Source organism: Amblyomma mixtum, chromosome 6 (assembly GCF_055824585.1).
Source record: "Amblyomma mixtum isolate Tamu chromosome 6, ASM5582458v1, whole genome shotgun sequence".
Lineage (NCBI taxonomy): Eukaryota > Metazoa > Arthropoda > Arachnida > Ixodida > Ixodidae > Amblyomma > Amblyomma mixtum.
The window spans coordinates 110,371,633-110,390,228 of record NC_143017.1 but is presented as its reverse complement, the minus strand read 5'-3'; the positions used below and the strand labels follow the sequence as shown (position 1 = coordinate 110,390,228).

Sequence of the window (18,596 nt, the reverse complement as noted above, 5' to 3'; positions counted from 1 at the left end):
CATCGTTGGGACATTTTTTTTCTATACCAAAATCATATAAGCTTAAAACAGCGCTCCTCACCGGTGGTTTGCTTGTCGCGTTCTCATCGTGATCCCGGCAGATGAGCGAGGTCGTCGGTGAATGTCCAGCGGACCCGCCGCGCCCGCTGCCCGGTGGCTGGAAAGTCAGCATGCACATAATGCGCGTTCAAGCTGACAGCACAAAAGCGCTCCCATTGCGCAACTAACCAATGACCGCGAAGCGCGTACAAGCCCCACCTGGCTGTACTCCTCTAGTGGTCTGCTTTTAGCGGTTCAAAGAAATATTCGCGACCTCCAAGACAATTTACAAATTACGTCCAGGAAGGTCTATTTCACTGCAGGATTTGCATGTTCGTTATCAGTTTGCTGGACAATGAGCTAACCTCATTTGTTCGGCTTCAAGGAGACCATACCTTCCAGAAGCGATGAAATACGGTGCTTGAGCTTAAGCCACAGCACGCAATGCGCAAATATTTTGGAAACAAAAGTAGTACGTACACAACATTTATAGTAAATGTACTCGATGTCATAGGCGTGTTACCCGACTATATATAGGATATATCCTATCGACTACCAGAATTAACCTATTTTCGAGGATGCTAGATCACGTTGAAGATTCGGTTGGTTGGTTGGTTGGTTTATTGGGGTTTAACGTCCCAAAGCGGCTGAGGCTATGAGAGACGCCGTAGTGAAGTGCTCCGGGAATTTCGACCACCTGGGGTTCTTTAACGTGCACTGACATCGCACAGCACACGGGCCTCTAGAATTTCGCCTTCAAGAATTTCAGCCGCCGCGGCCGGGATCGAGCCCGCGTCTTTCGGGCCAGCAGCCGAGCGCCGTAGCCACTGAGCCACCGCGGCGCTGAAGATTCGCGCGGACAGTACATTCAATGCGTTATGCATGGCGTTACAGTCAACACCTTTCAGCCCGACGAATTTGGTTTTAGGAACCCTGCAAACATTGCCATTAATGTAGCAAAGGAATAGGGGAATAGGGGTCACCGTGTATTCGTCAACCATCTCATTCCCTAAGAATCCGTTAAATCTCTTCCCGTTTAACAGTCAATGCCGTGCACTCAAAACAAGAACGGGTAAAAACGGAGTAAGCTCCTCTAGCACACTTCCTTTTATAAAAGCGAGTGCGTTACAGGACAGATTACTCCCTTTTCGCTCCAATATAGGCGTATTCGAGTATATAGTGTCGGTCTTTTCCTTCTACGTCCTGATATATCATTCAGACAGAAAGCCGATGAGGCAAGAGACAGCGGCCCCGTAGCGGCCGCGCCTGGTTTCCGGCTCGTTCGAAGGGGCCGCCAAGCTCACCTGGTTCTTGCCCTTGGTCTGGTGTCGCGCCGGCCACGGCGCGCGCGACGACGCAGGGCTCCTGCTTCGGCGTTCGGACATGGCCACAGCGGACTGGTCGTCGTTTGTTATTGTTGTCCAGGCGTCGAGCTGGGTGGTGCAGCTGGGACAGGGCCTTTCTTCTTCTGCTTCTTTTTACATCATCCGTCCGCGCTGCCACGTGCTCTCGAACCATTACGAGGTGGCAGCTCAATCAAGCATCTGATGATGATGTATATGCAATGGGCGCGAAATTCTGGTGATCGAGAGGAGCCACAAAGGCTCATTCTTCTGTACCATGATACTCTTGATGCTGGCGGGTTATTTATGTGCAGAATTGACTGATAACGGCTTCGCTACGATTTTGAAGGTGGCAGCAAAGTCCAAAGCACTTAACAAAAATTTGTTAGGACAGGGTTAATTGGAGAGATATTTGCCTTTGCCCTGCAGTGGGCGTAGTCAATCTAATGATGATGATGATGATGATGAAAGGAAGAAGAAGCAATACTAAAGAGGAACGGCCACTTAAATGGACACTGAGAATAACTATGCATCAAATATTGTAATCTGAAAATCAATTTTATGGCGCCTTCCGGCAGCGCTGGTCATTGCATGTTCGACTGCAAAGGACGCGTTCGTTGCTGAGAAAGTTGGATTTAAACATGGACCGTTTTGCCGCCACTCGATTAAAACTTGTGACGTGATCACCGAAATGGACTTCGTGATCATCGTTTCGAAGTTAATGGATGCCTGGCCTCAGCGATCCACGATTAAATTTGACTTGACGTCACCAAAGTTTGCTAGCGAAAGCGGCCGGTGGTGGCCGTACCTGTATTTTACTTTTAACCTTTTATACATCAAAAAAGCTCCGTTTCTAATAATACTAGGTAATCTGTCGTTGAATACAGTCATTTATCGGTACAGGCCGATTATGCATTTTTCTCAGGGTCCTTTATTCAGGGACAGGGTTCTTAGGGAAATATTAACGGAAACAATACCCTATACTGAAAACAGTTGTATGATGCAACAAACTCATACAGTTTCTCGTACAATTATGTTACAAATGTCAGTCATCTTCGCAAAATCATCCACTTATACAATATCACAAAAAATGTATATTTGTATGACGAGGCCTGTATGAAGTTATTGCATCATACAATTTTTTTCAGCAGAATCGAAGTCATGCTGAATTGATAGATCACACATTGGGAACACTACAGTTTCTTTCTATGCGAAAAGATGAAAGCGTTGTTGATAAAATCGCAAATGAAGTCTCCAGTTCCCCCTCCCACGCAACGCGGACAACGTCATGTCGTTGCTACTACGTGTAAATTTCCGCGGACTCGAAAGGCGCAAAGGAAACGACCGAAAATGAAACGACTTGGGCCCACCGATCAGATGGCAATTTGCTACGATATTCATGATGGCGCCAGGATATTTTTTGTTGACTTTTTTTAGTTACCATTGAAGCCAGGCTGTGACCTGTCAGTCCTCCAAAGGATAATGTGCCCGCAACCGCAGTACCATACCCGTTAGACTAATGGAATGTACCGGAACGGGGTCAAGGATTAAACTTGCCGGCTAACTCACAGCATATGCCCAAGTACTGGCATCATAGTATAGAGCCGCCAAGAGACGGCACCAGCGAGGGCGTCCGCAGAATTTTTTGCAGGGGGGGGGGCCATTGGTTGTTGGCGCCGGAGGGGGGGGGGGGGGGGGATATTCGTAGCGAAAAGGCACTGTTCGCGGAGTAAATTTATTTATTTATATATAAATAAAAAATAAGTAAAATACACACATGAAAGAAAATTACAAGCAGCAAATTAAAGCGCGGATTGTAGAGATACATTGGAGTTTATCAACAAAGAAACAATTAAAATTAATAAAAATGCAAAAAGATACTATCAATACTCGAAGTGCTCAGTCTTACTGCATACGGGTTCTCGATTCACCCGAATTGATGACCAGCACACAGCGCAATATGTTCACAAACACGCAACTACAGTCACTCAGTCAGTCTTCCTTGAACAGCAACTGTAGGCGCCTCGGATTTTTCTGGGCGAATTGCGTAGTTACACGGGTGATAAATTCATTTCTGTGCTTCATTACACGCTCTCAGTGCACAGTCATCATATATATTGATTGGAAAAATGGTTGAACGAGTACGTTGAAAACAAAAGATGACTATATATACAACGAAAACTTATTTACAAGATAAATGCACGCTCGCAGCTTCATACACCTCGCTCCATCTTGCTCGCGCATCCGCACAGTCGAGCAACCGCACACACACTGCTCGCCGCTCGTCGTTTTCTCGTCCGCTGTCTTGGTTGTTCGTTGTTCTCACCTTCGTTGACAACCCGCCACTAAAAACACCGAAGCACAAACACAGAGGCGCGCACACGTGCAAGGGCTTACTTGCCACAATATCCACGAATGCGCACTTTTGGGGTGTAAGGAACGCCGCGCGACTTCCGAGGGGAAGGGACACCCGCAACTAATTCGGTCGGAAAATTTGTTTTTGTGCTTTTATGGGGTTCAGAGCCCCAAAACGACTCAGGCTATGAGGGACGGAGTAGTACAGAGTTTCGGATAATGTCGACCACCTGGGTCTCTTTACCATGCACTGACACGCACAGTACATGGGCGCTGTTGTGATTTGAGGCCCAGCCAGAGGTGACAGGCGAGCCAGGCAGGCGCCATCGGGCTGCGTTGACCAAAGGCGCTGGTTTTCGGAGAAGACACAAGGAACGCTGGTGTGGGGGCGCCTCTGGAGACTGCGTCGCCGTGAACGAAAGCAGCTAATCCCCTTTGCCGAAGGTTCTGAAAGCGGCGCTTCTACCGCACTGAGCTCTCCCGTGGATCGGAGGAGACAGCGAGCGGCGGCGGCGCCAACTCGTCGCCCGCTTGCCCCTGAGCAGCCCGACAAAGCGGGGGTGGACACGGCTGATTTGTCCTTCCCCCCTCAAGAATTCATCGGTGGCCGGCGTACGAACGTATCCTGATTCTAGCGAGCGACCTGTGCCCTGTGCACTGTCTGCCTCCGTGTCGCTATCTCTCTAGAGATCAAAGAAACAGACACCCATCTCAAGACGGCTCGAAACACATGCTCGCCGGTGCCGCTGCATGTCTGCAACAGGTCGTCCTTCAGCAGAGCTGGCGGTGGCGTGGTTTGAAAACGGCGGAACGACGCGCGCCCGGGCGCGGCATTTCGCAGATGTGACCAAGCGTCGAAGCGGGGTTGCTTTTACCCTTTTGGCTGAGCGCACCACCGCCCCTGGCGTGCGGCCATCACTCACGGTTCGAGTGAGTGATTTTCCAGGGGGGTGCAGCCGCCCCCCCTTGCCCCCCCCCCCCCCCTCCGGACGCCCATGGGCACCAGGATATTCTTAGTGGGGTCGGGAAAGGCAACCTTGCTTTGCTGCTTTCTCGGCGCTGAAGAGGCCAGCGACAATGTTCCACGCCTGCCGCCTTGTTCAACTGCCTGCCTGGGCTGCCGATGCTGGAAGAGTCTCTCAGCGAGTACATACGCCAGCTGTACAAGAACAAGGTCGCAGTGGACTCCGGCTCCACGGACCCAGTACCCATCTGTGTCGCCAAAGGCCTAGTCCCTGTTACCACTTTTGTACACTGTGCACGTCGCGAGCATAGAGCGACAGCTCCTCTAGTTGTGCATCCGTATTTCATCAGCAGGTATCTGCAAGAGCTGGCGTTTGCTACGTCTTGCATTCTCAAATGATCTGGTACTTATAACAGATCACATACTGACTATACTCCTATACTGACCCTATTGGATAGAAAAAATTGGCAGTGGCTTAGCTCAGCTATGCCAGGATATATGTAGCGAGAGGTACGGTATATACCTGGTTGCGTCTAGTTGTTTTGCTTATCGTCATGGCTACGGGTTAGAAGACGAGACGCCGCACAGCGTCGGCCACGCTCTCCTTGGCCGCCATGATAGTGTTTTTTCCACCTCCGCATCACCATCATTTATACACCGTCTATAATCTTTAAAGGGCAAGTGACCACCCTCTGGTCGAAAACACTCTCTACCTCTCTTAGAGCGAGCCTCCTCTCCTTCCGCTCCCTCTTCGAAATTTTTCTCTCCCGCGCCTTGTCGAGTAGGCTGCGCAAGGCAAAATCACCCTTCCTCCTCCGATGTTAGCCGGAGGCGTGGTGTCTCGTGGAGTGCGTCACAAGTCTACGTCATGGCCCCACCTTGAATAGAATTCTTTTCTTGGTTTTTGCTTGCTACCCGGTCAATTTGAGGGGGGGGGGGGAGAGAGAGCGGCGGGTCTCCCTAAAGCCCTCTCTATTTTTCTCTTTGGGTCTCCTCGCGGTGTTTCGTCGCGTTTTTTTCCTCTCCCCAGTTGCTTGGGTCGTGGACGCATTCGTCCAGAGCAAAGTGTCTTCCGGAAACCACTACATTCTTTACCGTTGTGTCAGAAAGGCCGATGCGTTTGAGCCAGACACGACTCAACTCATAATCTCCTCGAAATCTGTGCCGGATCGTGGTTCGACTCCAGTCGCTGCGTGCGCATCCAACGGCCAAACAGCGTCGTTGCATTTTCTCCGCACACTGAACGATCGAAAGGCGCGATCGGCTCGACCACCTAAACTTAGCGAGCGCATCCTTTCATACATCTGTTTGTTAACCCCAGTTAGCGAGCCAACTTTTCATTTTTTTTAGGCCTCCCCATCGTTTCACGACCGGAGGGGCGGAAGTCGGTTTTGTTCGAAACACGCGGCGAAGCGCGGACCAGGCAACCGCCCGTTTGCTTTTCTCCATGTGTGTTTGTGTCTTTTCTCCGCTCCTAAGCTCATGTCGTTCATTGGAGTCAAGGCGTAGGCAAGATGCACGAAGGATAAGCGGTGTGTGTGCGGAGCGGTCAAGTGGGCGAACGAGGGAATGGCTCTATTGCACAAGTATTAAAACCTTGTTTTGGGGGGCTTGCATGGAAGAAAAAAAAACTTTTTTTTTCAGCTTTTTTGCAGTTTTTTTTCCTTCATGCTCTGTAAGGCATGTGCCAAAACAGAAGGCGCTGCGGAAAGCGTTTGCAGACGACGCGACGCCAAGGCTACGCCCAACCTTCTCCCGTCAGTCAGAACGATGCACCAGTGGAATGCATTTAGCGAAAGTAACCCCCATGACGTCAAAGGGGTTCAGAGTAGTGGAGCAGGGACATTTTTGTTGAAGGAAAGAACGAACGGGCTTTGATTTGAATTTTTGCAGCTTTTCGGGGTGCGCATGGCTCTAGTATTTTGCAGAGGTTATCTTCGATGCCTCATCTATGCAGTGGGCTTGTTTTTCTAAAATGTCCTGACCCTGGTCAGTTGCCCTTTAAACTAGAGGGCGTCTTCACGAGCTTTATATGACCTACAGATGAGGAATTTTCTTGTTCACGCTCAAATACTTCAACTTTACTAGGTTACGAAACCCATCTTTTGTATTTTGCAGCATGCATTATTGCTTAGAATGCCAAAAGAGCATTCAAACACTCTAATAAAAGCTTATCTGCATGATGTTCTAGGCGTTACATAGAAGGTAAATTGTTGCCCTTTTAGGTCTGTGTGACATTGCTATATGTAATAATGACATGTAACGCTGACATGTAACAATGCTACACCCTGTATTACAGTATGAAAGCTGTTCTGCAAGTATAACAAGTACTGTGCTCAGCGGTAGAGCACCGGACGCGTAATTCGGAGGTCGTGGGTTCAGATCCCACTGGCGGCATGTGGTTGTTTTTTCTTCTGCTTTTCTAATCAATTAGCTTTAAGCGATAACATATTCACTAATATTCTAAATCGAACAACAGCACAAAATAAATTACAAAATCCCTCGTGTCCCTTGGTTTCTGTGGCTGTTGGCTTCTCTCATATTTATAACGAGCCCCTCATCCCCCCTCTCCTGTTTGCTTAATTGCTTAGCGAGGGCCTCGGTTCTGGCAGCCTTGACGCCATAGGAAGCATAAGAAGGTTTTCACACAGCTTCCACTCTCGCCATTTGATGACGTTCTACGTCACATCAGGGGTAACTCGGGACATGCTAAGGACGTGCTAAGTCCGCCGCTTAAGGGCGTAGGTGGCGCTGGTGAACACCCTAAAGGTTAGTTTATTTGTAAAACAAATACCCCCGAAAGCAGAAGAATTGACAGCCGTCGCCGTAGCTCAGCGGTAGAGCACCGGACGCGTAATTCGGAGGTCGTGGGTTCGGATCCCACCGGCGGCTAATCAATTCGGAGGTCGTGGGTTCGGATCCCACCGGCGGCATGTGGTTGTTTTTTCTTCTGCTTTTCTAATCAATTAGCTTTAAGCGATAACATATTCACTAATATTCTAAATCGAACAACAGCACAAAATAAATAAATTAAAAAATCCCTCGTGTCCCTTGGTTTCTGTGGCTGTTGGCTTCTCTCATAAGTACTGTCTGTGCGCTTCGTACAGTTTCTATGCAAACTACCCTGAAAGTACATCCCTGCTCTTATCACCTGAAATGTCCACTATGTGGCATTTATATCCACTACAAGACAAGAGACTGCCCAACTAGCAACCTTTATTCTTGGCTCCATAGATTGAGGCAATGGACATACGCAGGCAGTCTACTTCAGCTTCTTCTTGGGGCGCAGGTTGTTGGAGTGGCCGCACTTGCGCTTGCGGCAGTTCGTGGCCTTCGGGTGCAGCCGAGCATAGCACCTAAACACAGAAGAATGACATCATGTAGTGCTTTCCATACACAGCCAAGTTCACAGGCAAATTCTCAACTCTGCCAATAACAAAACCTGGCCAAACATGTGGCTAAAGCACTATTCCCTTGCGAGACACTTCTTCCTTTTGACTACAAGTTTGCTCTAAGCAAAATTTAGATTCGCACACAATCCATACCAGTCTTCCTTCAAAACAGCAAAATGGGCATTTTGAGGCAGAGCTATAGCAAAGCGTACAGCACAGTGAGGATGAAAGTAAGGTGACAACGAATGGAGGAAGAGAATGAAAAAAGGCAGAGGACGAGGCAGCTACACGTCTTTTACAGCCCCAATTTATTTTACACATGTGTCCTTCCACATATGCTACTCAGATGACGAGTTCCTGTTTGCCAGTAATAGCGTGAGCTAGAATAAAGAGTTTCCCTGTTGATGCTTGGGATGTTTTGTCTGCACGGCTGTACATAAATCAAAAGGTGCCACAAAAAGGCTTCTATGCAAGACTGATTTGCAACAGTCTTAAGAGTCTAAAGCTGGCTGAGTCCTAGACTGCATGAAATCAAACTGAGATAACTGGCTGTGGCTGCACTAAGGGCGGAGACATTGAGATTCACAGAATGGTTTTGCCAGGACCTGGGACTGATTTCACCAGCTTTATTTGTAACCCGGGTGTTAGCATATGCAGTTAAGCAAAGTGAGAAATGTCCACAAATGCAGGTTTTCGTTAGATGCAGTTTTTGTATGAAGACTCAAAAGAATACAGGATGGATACCAAAATGAAAACTAAATATACACAGTAAACTCCTGTTAACTGTAGTCGTAAACAGAGACAAACGTTCCACAACCATGTTGATAACATGAGTGCGACAACCGCTGCCACTATCTCCGTGACGGCTCGCGCAATGGTAAGGTAGCCACTCAAACAACCTCACTACATGTAGAGCGAAGGCAGTGGGAAAGACTGAAACACCTGCTTTTTCTCATGTGTCCCCACTAGACAAGGCTCACTGGTCAAGTTGTGGTATCTACAAAGTCTACAATTCACCACCAAACTGATACTAGAACCAAAATCACATATACAAGCTGTAGCAACAGAAGTACTGTGGCTTTGTTGTACTTGGCAACCATTGCGACAGCGGTGCAAAAATATTAGTTGCCTGGTCATTGCTGCTGAACGGAAATTCATGGAAACTATCCTTTAGTTCATTAATGGTTTCTTTGTCTCGTGCTGCACTGCCACCATCTGACTGCCCCCCACCCCATTTTCTGAAGTCAAAGAGCACAAGCTCATGATTAGGCACTATCAGCTCCCTTTTCGATGAGGAGGACACTAATAGTGAATGGATATGTACTGCAGGAAAGCCCAACTGTCACCATTAAATTTGTAATTTCAATGAATAAATAAGTTTAGTAAATTTCGTCAAACGACCCGCTGTTGTAAAAAGAAAAAAACCTTCTTTAAAAGCTGGTACAGAAACGAATTGGAATTAATGGTACAATTCTGGCAATGCCTTGCCGAGGGGAGGGAGTTGGGGCTGAAACTGCGCCCCAACCTTGCTACAGCTGCTGCTCTATCCCCGCCAGGACTGGGTCATCGGCTGGAGCTTAACTCACTTGCGGCAGATCATCTTGTCGCAGTTGTACTTCTGGGCCAGGATGCGCAAGCTGGGCTCGATGACACCGCCCACCAGGCGAAGGCTCAAGTCAAGGCTGCAGCCAGCCTCCAGAACGTCAGCATCGTCCAAGGGCCGCCCAGAGGCCAGCGCCAGCCGCTGCTGGTCGCAAGGCACTCCCAGGCGGGCACTCAGATCCTCCTTGAGCTCGGACACCAGCGCGCCGGGCGCCAGGTCCAGCACCAGCGTTCGGCCGTCGAGGCCGCGCACGAACACTTGTTTCTGATGCATGTCTCCTGCACAGCAGCAACCCGAACAAGCTTTACACTAAACCGCGGTGGCTCAGTGGTTATTGCTTTATTGGGGTTTAACGTCCTAAAGCAACTCAGGCTATGAGGGACGCCGTAGTGAAGGGCTCCGGATATTTCGACCACCTGGGGATCTTTAACGTGCACTGGCACCGCACAGTACACGGGCCTCTAGAATTTCACCTTTGCTGAAATTCAGCCGCCGCGGCCGGGATACATGGCGCTCGGCTGCTGACCTGAAAGACGCCGGATCAATTTAGATGGAGCCGGAATTCTAGAGGCCAGTGTACTGTGCAATGTCAGTGCACGTTAAAGAACCTCAGGCGGTCGAAGCTTCCGGAGCCCTTCACTATGGCGTCTCACATAGCCTGAGTCGCTTTAGGACGTTAATTCCCCATAAATCAGATCAAATTTTTCGCTGCCACAATGTTCAATTACGTCGAATTACTCGCACAACTTTGTACTTAATATCCTGCGCACAATTTATCACCGTTTTTTACACAGTACAAGAACGGGAAGGCAGCTGCAATGCACGACGTCAAATCAGTAAAGCGCCGATGCATCTATTAGCTTCAGCAAATACACGCTCCATGGCCGCCCTGCACTAATGAGCACACAACTTCATATAACATAATATACAAGGAGCCTGCCCGTACCATGAGGACACCAAAATTGGCAGAAATATGTGCCATTTAGACAATCGGACCACACCGGCCCTGACGTCATCGTGCTAAGGCGCATTATTACCTCCACAGTAAATTCCGCAGTAATAGCCTAACAAATTTGTATTTCCAAGTTGACACTTCAAGCCATGCTTTGTTATTACTGATCATGGACAGCCGGCAACTCATTCATTTTCTCCAAAGATAAGTGAAATGAAGAGAACGCAAAACGGCACTCACGCGTGATCAGCCTATCCGGAGAAAAAGGCACGGGGTCTCTCAGGTTGACGGGAAAACGTGTTGAGCAGTGTTGCTTGGGTACGTTGCCAATATGTCCAAAAATTCAAAACTGCTAAGACTATGTGTCCCTGTAAGCTTAAAATATTACTAGCATCCAAAACAATTCATAATCTAAAAAATAAATATGTAAGTTGTTTAAATGACGTTTTTTGTTGATAATAAAATAGCAATTTTGGTATTGATTGTTGCACCTATAATTTGGCATTTTATTATGAGATGCAAACATGTTTTACATTTTGTATTAAGCTCTTCATTTAACTATAAATGCTGTAAAAGTTATTGTTAAAGATTTGTTTTCTCGAATACTATCTTTTCGCCTGGCCACGTTGAATCGCTCCCGCTGAAACGGGGTTCTCATCCGTGTCGGAAAGGCCTTTTCTTTCGCGGCTCTCGGAGCGGTAGCGTCGGCGAAGATGGTATGTAGTTGCCTTCAGGTGTTTAATCGTCAGTGTTGCGAATTCGTAACCATTGTTTCTTGTGAATTCACTTGTGAGTGCGAAGGTTTAATTCAAGTAACAACGCAGCGATATTTAGACGAACTGTTCGATGTTTAAATAGGCACACGTGTTGGCTCTGAGGCCTAGGCCTCGGAGCGCGTGAAATGTAACAGCAGCCAAACAGTTCCGTGAGCTGACGACTAGAATTAGTACCGATCGCGTTCTGTGTGTGCGTTCGCACAGATGGAATCAGTTGGAAGCTGCTCGCATGTGGCGTGTCGTTGAACGCGCTGCTTAGTGTTGCCGGGTGTTGGCCTGTGCGGCGGCGCATGCTTTCTGCGTGGATGTTCGAACGAGCTTGGGCCATCATGAACCCTGCCTTGCCGAAAGCAGCTTGGTTCTTTGTCAACCAGTTAGGGCATCTTAAACGTGAATATCGCAGCATGCTTATGCCAGTAGGGCACCGATGGGCATCTACACTTATGTTCATATAGAAGACAGGTCCTGTACTTCACTGCTTTTCTGCTCAGTACAGCGTCTTGGTCGTTCATAAGCAACCGCCCTGATTATCTTGCGTTCGTTACCGCCTTATTGGAAGGAGAGTTGGCGTTTCCCACTTGATTTGATTTCGTCCACGTTTCGATTTTCCTTGCCTCTTTCAGCCGCCCAAACAGGATAGCAAGAAGAAGACCGACACAAAGGGGACTGCCAAGAAGAAGGAGGGGTCCTCCGGAGGCAAGGCCAAGAAGAAGGCAAGTGAAACCATAAACCATGATTTTCATTGTGGCTATTTCTGTTGCAGTGGCCAGCCACTGGTGGCTGTTGACATTCTGGCACTTAATGTAGGCCAGCGAGCGTCTTGTTTGCAGTCAGTAGCTTTGTGTAGCCTTCACGAATCAGCATTGTCTTAGACAACACTTGGACGTGTGTCACTCTGGAATATTGCATGCAGCAAAGCTTTCATGGCTGTGTTTGCCCAGCTAGTAACGGTTCGGTTTCCTCCTCAGTCATTCCACGTCTTGGTGGTTCAGTGAGTGGCTTGAGCCTGTAGCGTTCAGTTTGCTTTGACATAACCTGTAGCGCGATTTAATCAACAGCTTTACCTATGGGAATTGAAATTGACACCCCGTCCAGAAAGTGCAATATTTGTGCTTAGCATGCAGAGGAGAATGAACTGATACTGTGTTGGAAGTTAATAGCTTGCACATTGTCATGAGGGCCATGATGATGAAATGGCATTTGAGGGCTCCTTGCCACTGGGGTATCTGTAGTTAAAGCCGACGGCGTCACTTCAGCGGGTTGTTGCAATGAGCATCGGTTTCGTGCTTATCTTTCCTTTCATTTTTTGCGTTTGGCACCAGCGGCAGCTCGTGCCGAGTGGCAGTAAGCAGGTTATAGGATTGCCCAGGTTCCCACTATAATTCTGGTTGGCCAATATAGCGCATGCTGTCACCTAAGTGCATGCTGTCTATTAACAATGATTCTTATGTTCAGATTTAATTTTGAATGCTAAGGAGGTAAACCTGGGGAATACCTGAAATTTCCACATCACGATAAAACTCCCTACTTCATAATTGTGTGATGTCATCAAAGACGTTCAAATGCAGTGTTCAAGTTGTCTTGCAGTTTCTTGTTACCGTTTAGAGATTTGAAAAATTATCTGCGCACTCGTACGTCACCCTAAAAATTTGCTGCTGTTTTGAAGTGATGAAAATGATGCATTTCAAGTACGAAGTGTACAGGCACTTCATCTGGCTGAAAGTTTGTTTTTATGGTGCTATTTCTTATGAAGTAGTGTGCTATCCTAAATACACTGGTAACCAAAATGGTTTTATGATTTTTGGTGCCCAGGTGGCATTGGTATTACTTTTACACTAGTTTGGGCCTGGTTATATCTATCAAAAGCTGGGTTAGTCTTAGTCTTTACAACTAGCTCATCGGTGTTTCATATCAAGAGCTTCAGTGAGCTTGTTGTCAAGGGCCAAGCAAGTGTTTAAGGGGGGACACTGGTCTTGAAAAGAAAATTTTATTAATTTAGTCATAGTTATGAAATTTTCAGGGCACATGTATTTCTGTGCGCTGATTCTAGATATGTCATTTAATTTCCTGTGAAACAATTCCTTGAGCACTGAAGCACATTCTATGCTAGTATTTTGCGGAGAGTTTTGAAGAGAATTTGCTGCAGGAAACTTGCTTAAATGTATGCCATTGGGTTCTCTTGACACCAAGGAATGCAATAAGGGTAAAATTATCATCCTGGCTCTCATAGAAATTGAGTAATAGGGTACTGAAGCTGCCACTTCATAAACAGGAATACACACTTTCCTTCTCATTTCTGAAGCGACAACTTCAAAACCCTATAACTTAAGTTCTATGATAGGCAGGAAGACAATTTTACCCTTATTGTATTCCTTGGTGTCAAGAGAACCCAATGGCATACATTTCAGCCAGTTTCCCGCAGCAAATTTTCTCCATAACTCTCCGCAAAATACTAGCATAGAATGTGCTTAAGTGCTCAAGGAATTGTTTTACATGAAATTAAATGACATATTTAGAATCGGCACACAAAAATACATATTCCCTGAAGATTTCGTAACTGTGACTTCATTACTAAAAATTTTTTTTTCAAGACCAGTGTCCCCCCTTAATGGGGTTGAAGGCCCGTTCACACGAGTCAGAGGTAGTGCAACCATTTTGGTCGAAAAGTCAGTTGCAGGCCATTTGCACACTGTTCAGTTTTCTAGCTTTGCATTTGCGAGTGGCAAACCGCCAGCCAATCAGCGGTGCCTCGGGAGTGAACAGAAGCTTGTTCCATGTCCGGTTTTTCGTTGCTGGTGACAGTTAAGAACAACAGCTGTAGTTCTGGGCGAGACTGTTCGGGAAGGTGGCCTGCAGGTCGCACTTGCAAGTGTGAACATCGGTTTTGTAGAGGCACTCCTTGGTCGCAAGCGGCAGCGGGTCGCGTGCTCTTCACTACTGGAGAGTGTAAATGAGCCTTCATGCTGTCCTGGGTATCGCACAAAAACACTGCTTGCATAGGTGGTCATGCTTGGCAGAAGTGCGGCTTTTTTCTTTTCCCCCGTAGCTTTTGTGCTTCATGCAAGGTCCCACTGTTTGGAAAAATAACTTCCTGCTGCCTGTGCTGAACTGTGGCTGATAATACCTGATATAGTAGCTGATGTACATGCGAGGATGGTCTAGAACTAGGCCTCCTGCCAGACATACTGGATCCAGGCTCTCGAAAAACAGCGTCGGTATACCAGCTGCGTATTACGTACACATGAGTATAAGCTTGCTCTGTGTACAGAAAACTTTGAAATGTATTGATGAACCTCGAGGTATCCCCCTTATGTAGTGAGAGGAAAAGAGCAAGGATGGCATGCTTAACGTTTTTTCTGTGTAAAACTGCCTGAGACAAAAGGACATCTAAGCCAAAGACTCGCATGCGGTGCGTTTAGTATAATGCTTGTCAATTTCCTTTCTTTTTCTTTTGCGTGGCTCATGTAAGTCATGTTTGCAGAAGCTTACTTGTGTCATGTTTTCCAGTTGTAAGTCATGTTTGCAGAAGCTTACTTGTGTCATGTTTTCCAGTTAGACACTAGCTTGCTCTAAGCTTGCCTTGTAGCAGCAGCACGTGTGAAGCAGTGGGTGGTTGGTTGTGTTACATGATGGATTGCACTGCCAATGCGCGAAAAAATTCCTGGGGTGAGCAGCCAGTTGCCCCCACAGGCCAGACATCGCGCCACATCAATGACCTCAATGAGATCTTACTGCATCCTCATTTTTTTTGTTTGGCTGCAGTACTATATATTGTGGCACATGGACCTCCTCTTGGCACACCTCGATGGTATGGGATGTTTTGAGCAGTAATGAGCAGCGCCGCCGCGGTGGCTCAGCGGTTATGGTGCTCGGCTGCTGTCCCAAAAGACGCGGGTTCGATCCCGGCCGCGGCGGCTAGAATTTCTTTGGAGGAGAAATTCTAGAGGCCCGTGTACTGTGCGATGTCAGTGCACGTTAAAGAACCCCAGGTGGTCGAAATTTCCGGAGCCCTTCACTACGGCGTCTCTCGTAGCCTTAGTTGCTTTGGGACGTTAAACCCCATAAACCAAACCAACCATTAAGGATAGTTGCCGGGCCAGTTGGTCAGCGCTGTGTGTGTGCGTGTCTTCTTTCTTCGTCCCGTGTAAGCGCGCTGTTTTACGGTGTGATCAAACCAACCAGTAATGAGCTAGATAGAAGAGGCTGCATGTCGGGTACAGCTGGCATGATGCTCATATGAAACATGATTTTTGTAGCAGTGACTGGAGGGAGACGTATAAACGTTTCACATAGATTTCATGCCATGACAATTGCATTGTGGTGCACACTAATAGGCCTTGTTGGGAGGACAGGTTGACTCCTATTGTTTTGAGCGCCCTGTGTGTAACTTATCTTGCTGTGCCCTCTATCCACTGTGCAGAAGTGGTCCAAGGGAAAAGTGCGTGACAAGTTGAACAACCTGGTGCTGTTCGACAAAGGCACATATGAGAAGCTCCTCAAAGAGGTGCCCAGCTACAAGCTGATCACCCCCTCAGTGGTCTCTGAACGACTCAAGGTCCGAGGCTCCCTTGCCCGTAAAGCCCTCGAGGAGTTGTTGCAGAAGGGTGAGAGCTCTTTCTTTCCCCTCTTCTCACGCAGAGTGCCATTATTCAGCAGCTGTGCTTGTGCCATCTGAGGCGAGTGTGGAGATTGCACTTGATGGCTCTAGCCTCGCATGGCAATACAGATTGCCCCCATGTCAATGCTGAAGGCCTCTTAGCTGGTGCCCATGTGTGGGTGTTGTTTACAGCCTTTCAAGAAAGCCAGGTTATGTATGTACAGTTTAAGCTTCATTCTTGAGCAAGGGGAAGGACAGGCCTTTTTACAGGAGCAGTAGTTGCGTTTTCTTTATATGCTGCAGTACTTTGAACTGAAAACAAGCTGTAACTTACAAAGTTTTACAGTTCGCACTGAATATGTCTGTTGCATGAAACTGGTGGATGGCATATTTACATACAAGAAAACGATGCAAATAAATTAGTGCGTGTAGTCCTGGAGAGTTGGGTCTGGACCGAAAGGACCGAAAATGTTTACAGTTAGTGCTATCAACATGCATGCATGCTTCTGCACTGCATAGATCACATTCTAGACAAATATTTGGGTTTGGAAATTATGAGAGGGCTTGAAAAATCTGCTTGCAATACAGTCGACAGAAAATTCGGACCCCTGATTTTTCGGACTTCTCCATAGCACGCCAACATGGCCCATAAAGCCCATGTGTTAAAGCTCCTGAAATTCTGAACACACCGTTTACCAACTGCTCGATTTTTCAGACATCGTTCAGCACTCTTAGCCAATGTCCAAACTGCCATATTATGTCTACACTGGAACCCCTTTGATTAAAACCTCAAGGAATATCGAAAACTTCATCATATTGTGCGTAGACCTAAGTGTACAGTACAACCCCACTCATAGGTTTTGAAAGCTCCGAAAAAGAATGAAAACAGTGCAGCTTTGACTTGAAACACTTTATTTCCGCAGAGTGAGCTTAGGACTTCAAAAAATCGAGAATGGTGGATTGCAGTTTCTTTCACTCGCTGGAAAGCGCCATTCGTTTCTCAATAGCCTGGAAGGCCGCATTGCTCTCATCATCGCTTTGAGGTGAGACGTACATACCTGCGGAGGAGGTCCAGAGCCGCGACAACTTCTCTGAAAATTGGATCTGCCAACTCCCAGGAATCATGCGGCTCGTGCTTCTCGTCGTCATCGCAGTCAGCGGCTTCACTCGCAACAGAGTTCGCAACAATCTCTGCGATGCTTTGGCACTCCGACACGACGGCGACATAGTCGCCACATGTGACTCCCGTGGCACCCAGCGCATTCATAGCCTCAGTTAGCTCGTGATCACAAGAGGCTGCTTATGATCCTTCAGCTTCCATGGTAGTTTCCACTTCCATGCGAAAGCCACATCGCTCAAAGCAGTGCTGAGCAGTTAACGCGCTCACTGCAGTTCACACTGAAACGATGTAGTGCAGAGCGTCAAGTGCTGAAGTAGCCGTAGGCTGTCCACGTTGCTCTGCGTAGGCCGTACTGGCTGCCTGTCAACTGTGTTTACTACGTCCAGCTTTTCCTCAAGGGGATGCGCTTTCTGCTTGCACGACGCCAGGACGCAAAGCACGACAAAGATCGCGGTTACAAGTTCGACGTTCGCGAGGCGAGTGGCCATCTAGTGGCGGCTTCTCAAACTCGCATGCGGTTTTTTGCAGCCAGTTCCATAGCCAAGCCTGGCCAAAACTCGTCAAAAATCAAAATGGCGGATGGCGGGCATTGCCCAGGCGGGTACAGGGTGCCGGTGGTGATGTATTGTGCAGGAACGTTTCTACAGCTGCTACGTAACAGCAGGGTTCCCAATACATTGCATCCTATGGGAGCTATGCCAGGATCCGAAGAAAACAAAGTTGCAGCCGGGAAAACACAGCGGTGAGGAGCCTAACAGCGGGGTTGCAATGCATCTTCATGCAATGGCTGCCTGCAGCAAACATTCAGCGCTTAGTTGGGCAAGCCGAAACATAGTCGTCTTCCTTTGATGTGCCATGCGCCTGTTGTGAAGACTGTTTGCAGGCAATAGATGTGTTGGTTTTCTGACGCTGTGTGTGTTTGTGTTGCTGTTTGCAGGGCTCATCAAGCAGGTTGTCAAGCACCATAGCCAAGTCATCTACACAAGGACAACCAAGGCTGAGGATGCCTAAGCTGTGAATAAATAACATCTTGTGCACAGAGGGTTTTGGTGTGCCTTTATTCACTGTTAACTTTTGTGAACTACTGGATTGTTTGCAGAAAAGGTGCATTTTTGCAGCAACTTAAAAAAATTGTTTGTTTGTGGTGCAAGGCAAGGACGTGCAGAAGAGTTGTGGTGCAAGGCAAGGACATGCAGAAGAGTTCTGAAATTAGTATTTTATTTCCCTAGTGGAACATTGAGCCTGCTGCTTGCTACTAGAAATTGGTGTTTTTTGATGAAATTGGGCCAAAATACTATTCCAGCAACCAAGAGCCGTGGCAAATGAGTTGGCATAGGCAACTGCTTAATGTGCGCAGGCATGGCTTCACACGTTTTCATTTGTTCCTCCTCCCCCCTCCGTACTCATTGACAAGAGATGCACAGGCAGAGAGGCTGTATACAACTGTACAGGTGC

General features: G+C 47.6%; 2 protein-coding genes across 2 annotated transcripts; one reads left to right on the top strand and one right to left on the bottom strand.

Moving 5' to 3' along the window:
* Positions 1 to 7,900: 7,900 nt before the first annotated feature.
* Positions 7,901 to 10,970, bottom strand: LOC149340026 (ubiquitin-ribosomal protein eL40 fusion protein-like). The gene is made up of 3 exons (XM_089548771.1): positions 10,889 to 10,970; positions 9,680 to 9,974; positions 7,901 to 8,057 (listed from the first exon to the last, which is right to left on the bottom strand). The coding sequence occupies exons 2-3, from the start codon at positions 9,967 to 9,969 to the stop codon at positions 7,964 to 7,966; spliced, it is 384 nt and encodes a 127-aa protein (XP_089404897.1). The 5' UTR covers positions 9,970 to 9,974; positions 10,889 to 10,970; the 3' UTR covers positions 7,901 to 7,963.
* Positions 10,971 to 11,253: 283 nt separating this feature from the next.
* Positions 11,254 to 18,180, top strand: RpS25 (ribosomal protein S25). Its single transcript, XM_089548770.1, has 4 exons — positions 11,254 to 11,364; positions 12,048 to 12,137; positions 15,845 to 16,028; positions 18,079 to 18,180. The coding sequence occupies exons 1-4, from the start codon at positions 11,362 to 11,364 to the stop codon at positions 18,150 to 18,152; spliced, it is 351 nt and encodes a 116-aa protein (XP_089404896.1). The 5' UTR covers positions 11,254 to 11,361; the 3' UTR covers positions 18,153 to 18,180.
* The last annotated feature ends 416 nt before the right edge of the window (positions 18,181 to 18,596 follow it).